General features: G+C 36.4%; 1 protein-coding gene across 3 annotated transcripts in view; it reads right to left on the reverse strand.

Annotated features, from left to right (window-relative positions):
• The window catches only part of LOC126263730 (RNA-binding protein 25), a 212,324-nt gene that overhangs the window by 91,261 nt on the left and 103,684 nt on the right, over window positions 1-17,379 (reverse strand). For all 3 annotated transcript variants that reach the window (XM_049960890.1, XM_049960891.1, XM_049960892.1), the window contains one exon: window positions 14,905-14,985. In XM_049960890.1, coding sequence (XP_049816847.1) covers window positions 14,905-14,985 — 81 coding nt within the window. The remainder of the gene's footprint in view (window positions 1-14,904; window positions 14,986-17,379) is intronic.

Below are 17,379 nucleotides of genomic sequence, written 5' to 3' on the forward strand. Positions count from 1 at the left end.
GTTTTCTGTAGGACAGTTTTTTATCTAAAGGACTCAGTAGTGCATATAATTAACTATAAGAAATTACAATGTTTTCAGATTTAGTGGAATGGAATCTCCTATGAAGCAGCACCACATTTGTGTTTTATTTGCCCAAATCAAAACAGATGATTTCATTTTTTTTCACAGTGCACTGCTATTTCTCCTCTGAAGTCTTCTCTTTACTTTCCAAACACTGTTAAGCAAGATAAGCACTTATTATTCTGAACTATATTATTTTGAACAATTTACCCATACTATAATATGGTTAGATTTGGATAGCAAAAACACAGTTATCAGTAAAAATTAAAATTTCTCATTTTGTTTAGTAAGCATGTTACTAATGACTGCGTACTTGTTCCATGAAACATTAAATTTCTTTTAAATCATATTCACATATACATCATATGTTTATTGAATAGAATATTACAGCCATTTATTAATAACTGTGCACTGCAATACTTTCGAAGAGTGTCTTTATCACTGGTGTAAAATGCATATTTCTGGTAGTTTCGCATTTTGTTTTATGACTACACCAACTACTTATTTTTTCAGCTACTTTATTGAACTCTAAATATCCTGTGAAAGTCTGGCCCATAATCTCGATTAATTCTGAGCAAGAGCAATATCAAGTTTACATAGCAAATGCTGCTACACCTTTTGTGTGTTCATTCTTTGTATTAGAATGAAACAAAGCAATGAAATATGCTAATGTTGGAATTGGTAACTTTAGAATGAGAATGCATTCTTGCAATAAGAGGCTCCTAAGAAAAGCTTAAAGACTACATATTAGTAGAGATCAGTGTCTATCCTGAAAACCATGGTATAACCTAAAGATATGGTGCTCTTAAACATGCTACAGCATCCTGTTTCTTTTAAACATGTTGCAGCATCCTGTTTATGCATAGCCACTTCAGGATGTGGGCTTTAGGTGAAAAGGAAGTTTGTAAAATGTGAGAACATGTGTTGACCAGGCTATACTGCATGTTGAGAAGTAACACGGACTGCCAGCTTCTTATTTTAATGAATATCCTTCCATACTCATCAACACGTAACAGCACAATCACTCACTTTTATAACAAGATTAAAGTCTCCATTATAGCCTAAAACCACATGCCATGAAGATACCTGACTGCTCTCAACAAAAAGACAAAGATAAGCAATAATAATGCGTGAATATATAACAACTAATGACTTCCAGCATATAGAAATTCAGAAAAATCATCAGACGAACGTCAGCCAAAGAACCTGAGACAGAAGCCAACAAGAAGTTTCTCACGCGGAAATTTCATGTTCCTTCATTAGTACATCTTACGGTCTTTTCATTTATACAGGCTCCATTAACTGGGCAGCTGTAAGTAGAAAGAAGTTGCTCCCTGTCCGTATCATTTCAAACTTATTAATTATTACTGTAAGGATAGGTGGCACAGTCTTTCCCTTTAGTGGAAATTCTTGGATGAACAACAGCAAACAGAAAACAAAGGAGGACAATCACTTAACACTTGGCAAATTGAACCACATATCTGGCAGAATTACGACATGGTGCAGTTCGAAGTAGTACCCGTCAGTATCAGAGTGTAAGACCAGGGCAGTGACTGAAGGAACTGTCTTCAAAGGCATCCATTATAGCTTACTGTTAACCGCATTGTGTTAGTTGGTGAGAAAGAGAAATGAATGACAATACTGAAGGAAAAGGTGATAAAGTGTAAGAAAAATGTTAAAAAGAGTAAGGCAATGATGTTAAAATTACAGAAGGGGGGACACGATGCCCAATGGAGTGTAGTTCAAGTATCTACTCCGAAGAACAAAAGTAAAGTGCACACAATAAATATCCCACTGACAATATGGGTAAATTTTTTATTACGCAATTTCTGCAGTGTTATGAAAAATGCAAAGAACATCAACTTTGTGAAAACTTCACAGTTTTTATTACACAGAACTGTAAGTCAAGGTCTGCAGCTAAAATCAGAGAAAAATTTTACTGGCTATGGGGGGGAGAGAGAGATAGAGAGAGGAGGAGGGGGGGGGGGGATGGGTATCGGTGGAGAAGACAGTACTGGGGCAGCCGCCAGTGAGGAAGGATGCAAGGAAAGGGTAGAAGAATAGAATGGGATGCAGGAGAAGGGAAGATAGATGATCCTTAGCGGCTGTGGCGAAATGTGGATTACTTCTCGTAACAATCATAAAATTGGGAGAGGAGTGTGAATGTGTGTAGCATTTTTAATTGTACTACAAAATCAATGAAAGCTTGGAAGTTGGTGTGATTTTAAACCTGTTAAACATACGTATGTACAACTCGTCATTATCTGTAAGTGACTGACTCCACTACTTTTTAATTGAAGTGTTATAGGTGTTGTCTTATTCCTTTTCCTGTCTCCGAAGCAAATTTTTGTTTACTACTATGCCAAAGTTATGCAATGTTTAGGTTGATGTAACCACTAAAGACTTTTTGCCTGGCTGTATTTTGGAGTATTCTTTTTTATTACCCCACACTGCAATTGCTGATTCCCCTACTGTATTGCCCCTCTTGCTTCTCTTTGAATACAAACCATAACTTGCGCATTTCCTAGAATGTGACTAACCTTGGCTCCTTCAAGCTCTAATTTCGTATATGTTCTATTTGTGGTAGTCCATTTCATCAAAGGTTAAATGTAAGTGAAAATGGTAGTATGATTTTAACGACAGATAACTGACTGAAAAGTGATTTCAAAATATTTGAAAAATAATGTATATTGCATAACTCAAAGAAACAGAAATTTCATAATGAAGAGAATAATAATCTTTCAGTAAATATTCCATAAAATTTCATTTGTTCTATTCATGTGATAGAGAGCAAGTGGGTGGAAAAAAAAATATTTTGCAATTTCCTTATATCTGCTACACATATTCTTATCTTGGTTTGTGTTCCAGGAACACCAAATTACAATGGTTGGAACTTAAATAGTGGTAACTATTTATTCACAACCGATACAAAAGAATTACATGTTTGCACCTGTTACTGTCCTTCAAAGTAATCACCAGCGTTGCATAGAACCCGTTGCCAGTGATGTGGAAGGCGTAGTATACTGTTAGCAGAGCTGGTTCTGTTGATGGTGCGAGTGGAGCGGTCTACTGCCTGTCGAATCTCTGGAACAGTTCTGGAGCAAATGCCACGAAGTGGTTCCTTCATCTTCGGAATCAAATCAAATTCACAAGGATTAAGTCCGGGGAGTATGGTGGACGGTACAGTACTTCCCAGTCCCATCGACCAAACAGTGCAGCCACAGCTTGCGCTGTATGTACCCACTTATTCTCGTGCAAAATGATGGGTGGGTTGCACAGAAAGTGTCACCGCTTTTTTCGCAAAGCTGATCACAGGTGATGCTCGAAAAACAAACAGTAATACTCTGCATTGACAGTCTGCTGTGGAGGAACGCAATGCATTAGGATAACACCATTATAGTCGTACACAAGAATCACCATAACTTGAGACTGCTCCATTTGCACCATCAACTGAACAGGCTCTGCTAATGGTATACTACGCCTTCCACATCACTGGCAAACGGTTGTACACAATGCTGGTGACTACTTTGAAGGACAGTAACAGGTGCAAACATGTAACTCTTTTGTATTGTGAATAAATAGTTGCCACTATTTAAGTTCCAACCCTCGTATATCAAAAAAACTTTTCATGTGTTCGGTTCATAGTGATATAGAGTTTTTTTTAAAAAAAGACACCATGGTCACATTTGACAGAAAAAACTTTTTATACACAAAGTCTACTATCGTAATTTTGGCCATGTGGCTATAATCAGGTGAAGTACTGAAAAAAATGTAGTTCAGCACACACCAAAGCTTAAGTTGAAGTCTATGAGTCAACGTTACTTTGCGAATAAAAATATTAGTTACTAAAATCATTTTGGCTTCCTTCCATAGCATAAAGCTTACACCCTCTCACACTATAACACTACAGCTGGTAAGTGTATATATGGTAACTGAATAATGAATAACATAGGCAGCAGAAAATGTTACTCATGGAGTTATAAGTGAATGTACATAATATAAATAAATCATCAGGCTGAATTTCGTAATTGTTTTTGCAATTTTGTAATCAATTAACAAGTAGGGAGATGCTCATACAGGTTACTAACTATTAAAACAGCTGTGTGTAACACCAAGTTATCATGACAGTGAGATGATTTATCATTTATATTTCTATGGGGACTTAATAGAATTACAGAGCAGAAAGACTAAAAGCAAAATCTTCACTTGGGTTCTGTACGATTCTGCTGTTGCCATAAGTCATATAAAACGGGCATGAACAATGATGATGAGAATTTTTAGATGCTTCAAGAAGCAAAAGAAACAATGTATGCTTTTAAAAAAAGTTAGTACTAAAGTTGAGTGATGAGTATTGCAACCTACCTAATGAAACACACCCATCCTTTGCAGTGTTAAAACATTACAGCATGCACAACATAAATACGACAGCATTTGCAAATGTATTTTAAAAAATATAAATTTTGTGTAGAAACACCTTGTTTTTGTGTTGCAAACAGAAATGAGATAATTACAGAGGCTTTGACAGAGCAGTTTTCTTTCACACAAAAAGTCTAAGTAAGTTCGATATTTGATTACATATAGCATTTATGTAAGATACTTTGTATCTGACATCACCAACATATTTCAGTAGCAGAAATCGGGGAGGGGGCATACTATGAACAGGTGGAGTGGTTTTTCTATTTTTGCTTTTTGTTTTTCTTTTTTTAATTGAGCCATCCAACACAGCATAAAAAGAGAAACAACACTATTAAAATTTTCGGGAGAATTTTCTTATTTGAATTATTATTATTCTCACAATGTAAGATCATAATACTGAGCAGCCAAATTCTAATTTTTACTGAAAAACGGCATTTTTCTGTAAGTTAGGCAACAACTGATCAAGCACTACATAGCTTTGACAAGGATGATGGATACAACTAAGTGAGAATAATTACAAAAATTCTATTTCCAAGTAGTCTATCCTTTGTTTAGTCAAAATTAATGTCTTTCTGTTACACCAGAATTTGGGTTGCATCATACAACCACAGTGAGGCATTGCTTTATCACCTGCCCATTTACTTAATATTTACATACTGATACACAAATTTTCATCAAACACAAGAAACAAATCATATGGCTCCTTAATAAGCTGAAGCTGTCACAACCAAAAGGTTGGTTAGAACACCACAATGATTTATCAGGCATGGTTCTACTTAAGATGGTATGCCATTGCTTTCTCTGGCCTCTGAACTGACTTACCCAGCCAATGACAAGAGACTCTGCAGCTTAATGTTGACTCAGAAACGTTACGCTACTCAGCATTTTTCACATTAACATATGTTGTCAGAGGTGAAAGAGGTGATAAGTGACAGATAAAAATTGTATAACTGTGTGGAGAGTGGACCCAAGACCTTTGGCTCTGTAGTCTGGCACTTCACCACTGAGTGACCAAGCCACATCCTACGATTCTGAAAACTGATTCCAGCACTACAAGACATTTTTAAAACCTACTGTGTCATAAGTTTTACATCTTATTTGTGAATATCAGGATCATAAATGTTTAGGCATCTATTAATGAATCCTGATGGCAGCTACTGTGATATCCCCAAAGAAACTAACTACTACATTGGAAATCAAGTTTGATTTTAAGCATAAAATTAAATGTAAGCAATTTTTTAATAAGATATCTGTAATAATCATACAAAATTGTACTGAAATAGCAGAACAGTAACTGTTTTCATATTTGAACGTCAAAAGTGAACAATATACATGGTGTACCTCCTAAGAGACATAAGGTAACGGATATCAGAAGTTTCATTTTTGTGATGTGTAGCTGAAGTCACCCCAAGCAAATATTGCTTATCATCTCTCTTGTGACACCCAACATCTAAAAAGCATCAGTTTGTTTCCTGTCACAAACAAAATTATTTTTTAAGTGATATTTTAAATGCCCCTTTGATAGAATTGTCCAAAATTAGTGTACCACAATATTCGTTTTGTCAATGTGTATTAACAGGGACAGTAAAATGCAAAGAATAAGCAATACTTTAGCAGCAACAGCGCAACCCTGGCCCACACTGACTCCTACTGCCATGCAGAAGAGCTGTTCAGCCGCTGCTGGAGTACTGATTATTCTTCATGTTCTACTGTTCCTGTTAATAAATATCAATAAAACAAATAACAGACAGGACTAATTTGGGACTTTTCTGTCAAATAGATACGCAAAATTCCTTTTTTAAAATCATTTTGTTTGTGACTAGAAACAAACAGAAGCTTTTCATCAACACTGGTCACTGCCTGAAACGTGGTGAGCAGTATTTGTTTGGGACAACTCCAGATACACACTGCAAAACTGAAATTGCAAATATCTGCCAAAACACCAGAGAAAATGTGACTGACAACTCTTAGAAGGGGCACTTGATACAACTATTAAACAAACACAAAATATATATTTTTTTAGGTTCTTTCCACATGCTTCCTTTTAGAAAAGTATATGAAGAAATTGTTTTAGACTATTAACAACACTTAATGCGATTTTAAACACTAATCACAACTAAAAGAAATACAATCAAGGGAAACTAAGGCACAGAAACATTAGAAGAAGAAGAACAAAATAAAGGGTGTTTCAAAAAGAATGATAGGATTTTAACAATTTATATTTACTGATGGAAACAAGTTACAAATCAGGCTGTTTATTCCTTTTTTGACTTCATTTCCACCACAAACCAAAGGATGAACGAAAACACATTTCCTCGCACATACCCACACGAGAAAGTCACAAGTGGATCAAGTTGGAAATATTGGACCACGGCAACAACACCAACAACATAGTGTCTCAGAGTCCAGTGCGTCCTATTCAGCATTCAAGCAGTGTCACAGAGAAACATTAGCATTTTATTGTGCAATAGTAGTGGGGGAGGGAAGGAGGGGGAGGGGGGGGGAGTGAAATCATTACAATCCTTTTGAAATTGTGGCAAAATCCACATCTGAAACATTTCAAGATGGCTCATTCTAACCACTGTGTTACCTCGAAACATGAATGCGCCATATACCTTTTCATAAAAAATGGCACAAAACACATTCACTTTACACAAATCTATTTCGTGCTCAATGCACTGAAAATGAGCCATACAATAAATTCTCCATCTTCCATCTGTTATAAGCAAAATTGCTAACAACAATTTTCCTTTCATTATCTACACAAAGAGCTTGAACTAGCAGCACTTGGTATGGTTTGTAGACCAAATTTAATCTTAATGAACACCTGGCGAGTAAAACTTTGGTTCCAAAAAGCAGCTTGTCGAATGCTCTCCATTCTTTCATCAAAAACTTTATTTCAAATTCTACTCTTATCTTTGGAGACACACCAACGACAAAGTTTTTTTTTTTCCCCACAGGATAAACAATTTAAAAAACAGCTATTAAAAGCACAATGAACCACAATCACTGACACATACTTGCACAATCGTCACAAACTAAAAGCCTTCTCTTGTGCAAAGAGCATTTTGCTTCAGACTGAGGTTACAAACAAAATCAATACATGGACAGGCAGATTCCTATCAATATGCAGTTGATTTACCAATAGACATCTGATTCCCAGGATGTCTATTGTGTTATAATTTATAATGTTTTACAATAGGGTCATACAAAAATTGTAGCAATAGAGAAAAAAAATTGCAAAATCTTTGAAGATTTCTTAATTTGTCTGTTTCGTGGCATGTGTGCCACAATAAATATCAATTGTTAAAAATCAAATCATTCTTTTCGAAATGCCCTACATAATGAACAAGAAAATATATAGAAGCTATTCGTCTAAAAAAAATTGACTGTATATTTTGAAATTCATGATTCCCTGACAAACTTCATTTCATAAATTCACTCAATTTTAATATACAATCCAATCACTGAAAACATATGACTATTGTCAAAGATGAACTGGTACTGACCGAAAGAACTTGTACCCTACTTTCAAGGAAGGATTTTCAAGATAAAGGAGACAATAAATCACAATGATCAAGACGGTGATACCTTGCAACATGGTAACAGGCCAAACAGTCATGTAGAAATCTGTCTCCCCCCTCCAGCCTCCCTTTACACACACCTCCCAGTGGTAGTTAATTTCACAAGAATCCTACATAAAAAATTTTAGCTGTCAATATGAAAAAGGGGGACGGCAATAAAATAAGATTGCTGTACAGCCCACAGTTCTACTACTACTCAACACTGTGCTCTCTTGCCACTGCTTCCAACAGTTTGCAACATGGCGCACTGAACTGCCACTTGAAAACTGAATTTGTGTACCAAGATATTATTTATATTTTATCTGTGACGTTATTTCAAAATTGGTAAGGACTATTCACAATAATCACAACATTCCTAAGATGTTAACTATTATTCCTTGTAACTATGGAAAAATATTTACATAATGTTCCAAATCAACACTGATGCAATTTTCCTAGTTTTTGTTCTTCATGCACTATGAACAGGCAAATAATGACAACATCTGACAAATATTTCAGACACAGATATACTGTCTTTAACATTTTTCTTCATATTTTATGAGATTTTAAACCAAGGACAGCAAAATGGATAAGAGTTCTATTGAGTGTAAAAGAAGACTATTGCAACAAAGGTAACACTCGAAGTGTAGTGATCTATCCATAAGAGTTATGTAAAATACCTTCAATGGAAAAAAATTTTTTTAGTCCTAGTGCTCATTTGTCGTAATGATCACACTTCCAGGACAAGTTAACAACACACCTCTTAATGATTTAGAATTTTATATTGTGAGCAAAAATCCAGAAGGAAAAGGTATTTGTTCCCACAAAATGGATAAAAGAATGATGCATGAAAAACGTAATACTTTGCTTTCCCATTTTTCCAGAGTTCAACGAATTTATCATATTTTGTTTAATGGCCTTTGCACATGCGTCCTAAAATAACCTACTGAACCTTGGTTTCATGATACATAATACAGATAACAAGGAACAGTATAACAATGAAAACAACCAATTACTGACAAAATTATTTAATTGGATATAAAAAAGATCTAATTACCAAGTGGCGGCAGAACACACACACAAAAAACAGTTGTAATTGGCAAGCTTTCAGAGCCAGTGGCTCCTTCTCCAGGCAGAAGAAAGATGGGTGAAGGAAAAAGACTGGAGAGATCTGGGAAAGGTGTAAATTTCGGGCTAGGATCCATACACTCAGCACAATGTCAGTGAGCTCCCACATATTATCAAATCTGACTGGATGTGCCAGTTGCGATCATGCAGCCTGGCACCAGGGTGCAACAAGAGAGCTAATAAAATATATGTTGCAGACAAACTCTACAAACAAACTACACAGGGATGCTGATTTTATATCAAATTTATCTTGTTGATGGCAACTCAGCAGTTACTCAGGAGCCATCATTGGCCCTCAGTAATAATGGTGACTACACAATTAAAAATCCTTCCACCTACAAATGAACTGTCACAGCTGACATGCATGAACTGCCAGTTTCCGTAACACCTGTCCACATTATCAGAAAGCCGTCCACCCATTGGCCAGAGATTTCTGTCACACATTTTCCTTCCATGTTGAATCGCTATCCTTCAATTTCTTTTTTTTTTGTCTCCTACTTCCCATATGATGACACAACATTCATGAGAGTACACTCCCGGATTTATGGATACTGTCTAAGACCTCGTACTGTGAAACCTCAAACACTACTGTGAGCTGTGCTGCATGCAATGCAGAGTAAATATTAGCACAGTTGGCTCTTATGCTGAGAGTCATCATTTCAAATCCAATCATCAGCAAATATGTTTGTTTAATATTAAACAATGGAAACGGCAGGCACAAATAGCAACACTGTAGGAAAAGATAGATTGCTACTTATCTCAAAGATGAGAAATTAAGTTGCAGACAAGCACAATTAAAAGGCACTTACACAAAGCTTTCAGCCATAGCCTTCGTCAGAAAAAGAGAAACACACACCATTCATTCACAGACGCAAGCGCAACTCACAACTCACGCACAGAAGACTGTCAAATCTGGCAGCTCGGGCCAGAATGCAACTATCAGGTGGGATGGAAGCTGCAATCTGGAAGAGGCAGGGCAGGGTAAGGGATAGCAGGGGATGGGTGGGAGAAGGGAGCGAGGAGCGCTCCTCCTCTCCCCCCCCCCCCCTGCTTCCATTGCCCACGATAGTTGCATTCTAGCCCGAGCCGCCAGAGTTGGCGGTCGTGTGTGCGTGAGGTGTGCTTGCTTGTGTGTAATGAATGGTGTGTTTTAGAAAGAGTAAACTGCCATTTAACTGTGTATTACTACATTTCTCTTTTGTATATAAACTGGAATCTAGATTGTAATGAAGATAAATTTTGTAATACACAGTCAAATGACCATTTACGCTTTTAAAAAGTATTGCATGACGGTGGCTAAACACCATCAAAAACTTGAATGGCGTGCGTTTCTCTTTTTCTGATGAAGACTGTGGTTGAAAGCTTTGTGTAAGTGTCTTAATTGTACCTGTCTGCAACACAGCATGTCATCTTTATGGTAAGTAGCAATTTATCTTTTCCTACATTGTTTATTTACTATTTATCTTTTCTAGGAGCTTCTCAAAATTTCAAAAGTTTGTAATGTTCGCTCATTCTAGAATATAAACAGCAGCGACCTCCATCTAGGAGGAAGTTCTGTTCTGTCTGTATATTGGTGTCTGTCAAACACTTTTTTAGTATTGACTGTGTTTAATACATGACAATAGTAACTAACTCTCTTGTAAAGTTGTAGAACTTTTTATGATGGTCATCAAGCAAGTGCTGTGGTAATGGGGCTCCACTCCCAACCACACAGATTGATCACAGATGTTACAGTGTATTAATGTATAATCACAGACGTGACCGAGCAAACATCTTGGCATCGTGTATAAAATGTTTTCACTATGCCTGTCACATCAATGGTACTGATCTGTAAGCTTTTCAACAATAACATCTGTTGTCTTCATAAGATTTACTCTTATATGTAGTCAATGATTTTGAAGAAATTAAAATGTGAATTTACACGTATGACAGATGTTGATTATGCACTCTGCAATGTATTGAAGCAGGCACTCAATACCAGGACACTACTAAGTAGTATCCACCATATTTTAGATTGTTATGAGAAAAATTATGCTGTGTTAATATATCAATGGTGGTATTGATGGACAGTCAGCTGTTCCCCTGAGAAGGGCATAGGAGGGTATCATAAAAAAACGTGGAATTTTACACCACTTTGATGCAAGATGTTAAACAAGAACATTTCCTATAGTCATTTGACTCCAAAGGAGTTGATGGTGATATTAGACTGTGTAACAACTTCATTTACCAAGCATCAAAATTAGACTGATATTCAAATCCAATATCATGAACGCCAAGATAACTCTTACTTTGCATTTGTAACAAAATATGTAATCACTTCATTTTGGCATTATTTCTCCACTGAATTTTTTTTATCTTTCCACGTCAGACATCAAACAATTTCTTGATGACAGAATTCCAGCTCAGAGAGAAAGAAATATTGTAGCTTAACTTCCTTTCGATGACAAAGTCATTTAGAGACAAAGCACAAGGCTCTCATGATATGGATGGAAGTAGGAAATCAGGCACATTCTTTTCTAACCAATTATACCAGGTTTATGGAAACTACAGACATCCTACTGCAGAATAGTGAAATGGGAGTTTTGAAACCCCCTTCCTCTAAACATCAAGTCCAGAGAAATAAGTATACCACCTATACCTAAAAGACTAGTTGTGCATAAAAATATAGCTGTTAACAGAATTTTTTCTGCCCTTTAAAAAATTAAAACTGTGATTTATTTAACATTGTTGAGATTACTGACTGACTCTTATGCTGTTCTGTAACTTTAGTTATTTCCATAAGGAAGAAGATTTCTTCTGAACAGAGCTGAGAAATAAGTTTCTTATCAACTTTATACAAAAATGCATTGCCGCTTATTCTTTACCCGACAAGATTAATTTAATTTCTGACTGATGACTGGATTGGGAAGTATCACTTACATTTTCTACGAGAGTAAAACTCTCATCAATTTCTTCACTGGTGGTGGGCTTTAAGTCCGCAACATTGAGAGTTCAATCACTTCCACTGATATGTATTCAAATAGTAGTCAAACACTTTAAGGACCGTTCTGCGTATCAGACTATCTCCATATGTGCTTTCTATTGATAGTTTCACCTGGTGCATTACGTATATCTCCATAGCGAGCTATAAAACATTCATAGTGTTCCGTATCACCTGCACTGGGAGACTGAATATACAGAGTTTTTCTTCCAGTTCAAACTTTGTTCAAAATGATGCTTTTCATCCATTTGCCAGGAATTAACAGATGTTTGAAGTGATCTTCAGTGACAATTGATTGCAAGACACCTACATTTCTTGAATCATGTGCAATAAGCTTGTTGTAGTACCTAGCTAGCAACATTCAGCGGAAAATCATCTCTCTGCTGCATGTGCCACACCTAGAAATATCTCCCCCTTCCCCTACCTTATGGTATTTTCCCATGTATACTGCGAACTAAAATTTGGTATGTGGTTATTATATGATGTTAACTATGGGAGACAAAAAATAATTATGGGATGTTTGGACACTGTATACTGGTCCCTCCCCCTTGAATATGAAATCACTGAATTGCAGCACACTACACACACATATGTAAATGTATGAAGTCTGCTTAGAATTCAGAACTAACACAGCTAAGAATCAGGAAACTTTCATATACAGATATGACTGCAAAAGATCTGGTGCATAAGCTTCTCACAGCTCACTGGCCTACCTTTTTTTCTCCTTTATTCATAATTTGTGGGACTTGTAATAAATGCTGTCACTTTTTACAAAAATTACAAGTATTTCACAGATATGAAGGAAACCAACAACCTGTATACAAATAATATCTGCAAGTTTCTTAGAGTGACCATTTTCCACAGCAGCTATACAATTTGTATCAAGTAAAACTTTTTTTTGCATCCTGCAAAAGGCATTTTAATTGATACCAACTAATACTTGGTTCAAATAATTCTAAGTGCTTAAGACAGTGAGCAGACATGCTTGCTTCTCTCAGTTTACACATAAAAATTCTTTGACGCAATACTCTTTGTATATTCATAAATGAAATGGCCTCTGCATGATGATATGAAACACAGTATTGGTTACGTCACTTATAGCTTTCCATAAACATTTGTTTCAGAAATTTGAACTAACAAGAAAGGCAACTGCTATTCAAGCCCTTTACAATTATTTCAATTCAAACTACAACCACAAATAATTTATTTTTAAAAACATTGTGTTTCTACTCAAAAAGTCCATATGCATATTGTTTTGTAGTAACTGTACAGACAGCCTGAAACAGATATTCTGTAATACCTTACGTATATTACAGGTATCTAATTTCTGACTGATACATAAACATGTAACTTGTTTGCACTTTCTACAGCCGCCAAACCAGTCGGCTCATATCGAATTTATCTACTGTATATTTGGTGTTCAAATTAGAACATTCTACAACTTAGATTCTCAAGCAAGAATAATCTGTCAAAGTGTACAAACAAGTATCTGTGTAATCTAAAATAACAACTGCAGTAACTCGTAACCTGCACAGTAAGATTCTATAAAACAAATTACAATAAATAGTATCTGTTTCTCGTGCAAACAAGTTAATTATTTCTTGACCTTAGCAGTATTTGTTTTTCTGCACTAGTGCTATACTCACCACCCTGATGCGCTTGTGCACACTAAACAAGGCAACCAAACGGCCTGCAACAACTCTCCTTGACATCCCCGCCGGGCTGCCTAGGTTTAAGTGAGGAAGTATACCATACGTCACGTCAACTTCACCTCTCTAACCTAACTACAGCACACACTCTTGGGCTTCAGCAGACAAGATCATACAATCAGCTCTCCACAATCTAAGTCTGGCTCTATACTGAAACTCATGGAATTAAAATGCAAATGTAGTGAATGCAGTATTTTTGAAAAGGTGTATTTCCATAAGCACCTTATTAAAAAATGAGAAAAATCATTCAAATGGACAGTAGATTGTATGATCAGTTTGCTTCCTCAATATAATTTAAAGACATTTTCTTATAGAACAAAAGCAACTTCAAGTTAACGGGGTAAAATTACATTTCATTTCTTCAACTTTTCCCCGTGTAAACCCTAACAATGTGTGTGAATGAGGAATAAATAAAAAAGTTAAGGGTGCTAAAGCAAAAATGAGGTGACTGTTACTGTTAAAATCTATTTCAGTCACAAAGCTTGAATTTTTTTTTAAATGAATGGGAACTATGTGTTTCTGATAACAACAGCTTCCTTCATAGTTACTACATAAGGAAGATTGAAGGAAAAAACTTATAGCTAGTTATTCTAATAACAAGTGATATGAATGCCGGAAAACATTCTAGGCCCTATGTTCTTGTCACGGTGTAAGTGTCTGCTAAGTTGAAGGAACAATCAATTATCTATATGACCTATAAGCAGATCACAATGTTAAGTTTATATGGAGAATTAGTAAAACCTACATATGCAAACTCTACTGGCCCACAAATGCTTTATGGAATTTTTTTGAAAGGTGTGCGCCTGACAGAAGACAGAGTATGTGCTCTAAACAGGATAATACAAAACTACATATAAAATTAATATTTTTGGAAAACAGATCCCAATACTGACAGACGTCAAAACCGTAATGCTAAAAGCATAACACCTCCACAAAAAAGTATGCATATTAAATATAATAATTTTCTAAGTACACGAAATACAGCCAGTAAACAACTTTTTAAAGTGTTTATTGAAATGAAGACAATAACATTAGGAAAAGATTTTACCTTCATGATTTCTCTGAATTTTCCAATTTCTCGTGTTATTAAGTCACGTTTTCCCTCTTCTATATCCACATCATCCAACAGCTGTTGCAAAATAAAAAATTATGAGAAAATAACACTGGTACAGGATGGAAATATTTTATATTGAGGAGCAAATTCCACAACACAACTGAATGCAGACAATGCTGCAAGTCTTCAAAACTTATTTATTATGTGAAAACACTTCATAACAGCAGCTAGTACTAAACATATGACCATACATCCTGGAATAGTCTAAAAATTACATAATAGCCATTCTACTGTTGCCCATGTGTCCAACAGTCAAAATGTGTGAATATTCATTATCACCAAGGAGGACAAAACTATTCTACAGCATTGCTTTAAGTTTAAATTTCAACATTAAGAGCTTTTGTTGTGTCATTTTCGCATCTTTGTCAGCCTCAAAAGCACCATAAAAAACCTATTGATACAACTGTTCACCCCCTGCAGCCTAAGTCCTGCTAAACAAAGGCTTTGATAATGTTATCAACCAGTAGGATGTGTGTTTTTCAACAGTTATGTAGATTACTTTTGAGGCGATTAATAGTTAACTTTTTTCCCCCACTGAGGGACTAATTTTCATCCAACTGCTCTAACGGAAAAGAGAGACACAGCACAAGCTCTTGGTTGAAGAAAGTGTTAAAAGTATTAGAACTACAAATTTGTGTAGGTAACTAGTTACAGATGTGAGATATTTGTAGAAATACATTTTAATTCGCCATCAACTGTACACTGACGTGAAAAAAAGTCATGGGATGCCTCCTAATATCATGTCGAACCACCGACTCCTCTTAAACTGAAAAAACAAATCAGCATTGTTTTAATGTTTGATTTCACCTGATGCGATTTCCTGTGGCGATGAGAACTTGAAGTGTTCCACTGGCTTCATTGAATGGATCTTATGGGCACTTAACAGCGAGGTTATCAGTGCAGCTTGGTCGTTGCTTTGATTCAGGATCGTACACATAGCACCAAGTTTCATCAGCTGTGATAATTATTGAAAAAAAGTAAGTTTGGATCATTCCAGGACTCTTCTTTCAAAGCAAGACATGTTCCCTTGTGATCTTGTTTTTCTTCTCAGTCAGCACTCGTGACACGAGTTTGGAGTCCACCGTTTTCATTCCCAAAACTTCCGCACTTAACTAATAGTCACTCCCGATACCTAAGCAATTTCTTCAATGGTCCATTATCGAGCTTTGTTGATGACTGCAAGAATGTTTTCAACATTCTCATGTGTTCAGGCCATGGGAGGACAAACAGAATGAGGTTTGCATCAACTGTCATTTCACCATTTTTGACATGGAAAATCACTCAAACACCCGAGAGTTCCCCTTAGTATTGTCCTTGTATGTCATTTTTATCATTTCAAGAGTTTTTGTTCAACTTTTTTCTGAATAAAAAGCAGAATTTCACTGCCACAAACTGTTCACAACAAAAATGACAATCACACAAAAGAGTTTTGACTATCAGCTGTGCCGAAACTGGTCCTGATCTCTTTCAGCAACAGAACTCTGACACCTGATTCTAGAATGTTCACTCTATGCACTCCTAGTGGCAGAACACGGTACTACAAAAGCTCTGCACACCACAAGATTTGTTTCGTTTCTTTTGGTTACCCTCTCATATTGAGTCACACTGCCTCTCAGATGTCCATAATTACAAAAGTGTTGCCTGTGCAAGACTTTGTGGAACTGGCCTCTCGATTATGTCGCATAAACGTTTGATGTGTTACAGCGTAAAGTCAAGAGCCAGCACAACAGCCGGGAACGAGAAATCTGAAGGGCTGTGAAGACGATGTCACCCAACTGCATGCTGACTGACCCTTTTCCAGGACGAGAACATGACAGCAGCAGCCTCTATGTGAAGAGAACATAAGCGCCGCACCAAACTGGCTGCAGCCCAGTTCTACAGAAGCCTGAGGACTAGTGACCTGAATAGAAGCATCAACTGTATTACTTCACTTGTATTACGAATTGTTATACTGAGGAGATTTCTTATTTTGTCTGTTGCCCTTTGCTTGTGACATATCTGTTTAACACAAAGTTAAGTATTGTCATTTTCTTTTCGTAATAAAACTCATTAATACGATTTGCTCTAACTGTTGTCTAGCGATCCGAGCAGGTTTCCTCGACACCCCATGTTCGATGACTAGGCAGGATTCAACATGATGGGATTTATGTTGGGCAATCTGAGTGGCCAAATTGTTTGCTCTAATTGTCCAGAATTTTCTTCAGACCAATTGTGAACAACTGTGGCCTGGTGATGGAGCTTAATAGTCAAGTCAAATAACACTTGGGAACATGAAGTTCATGAATGGCTCCAAATGTTCTCCTAGTAGCCAAACATAACCATTTCCAGACAATGATCGGTTCAGTTGGACAGGAGGACCCAGTCCGTTCCATGTAAACAAAGCCCACACCATTATGAAGCTACCACCAG

This window comes from Schistocerca nitens, chromosome 6 (assembly GCF_023898315.1).
Source record: "Schistocerca nitens isolate TAMUIC-IGC-003100 chromosome 6, iqSchNite1.1, whole genome shotgun sequence".
NCBI lineage: Eukaryota > Metazoa > Arthropoda > Insecta > Orthoptera > Acrididae > Schistocerca > Schistocerca nitens.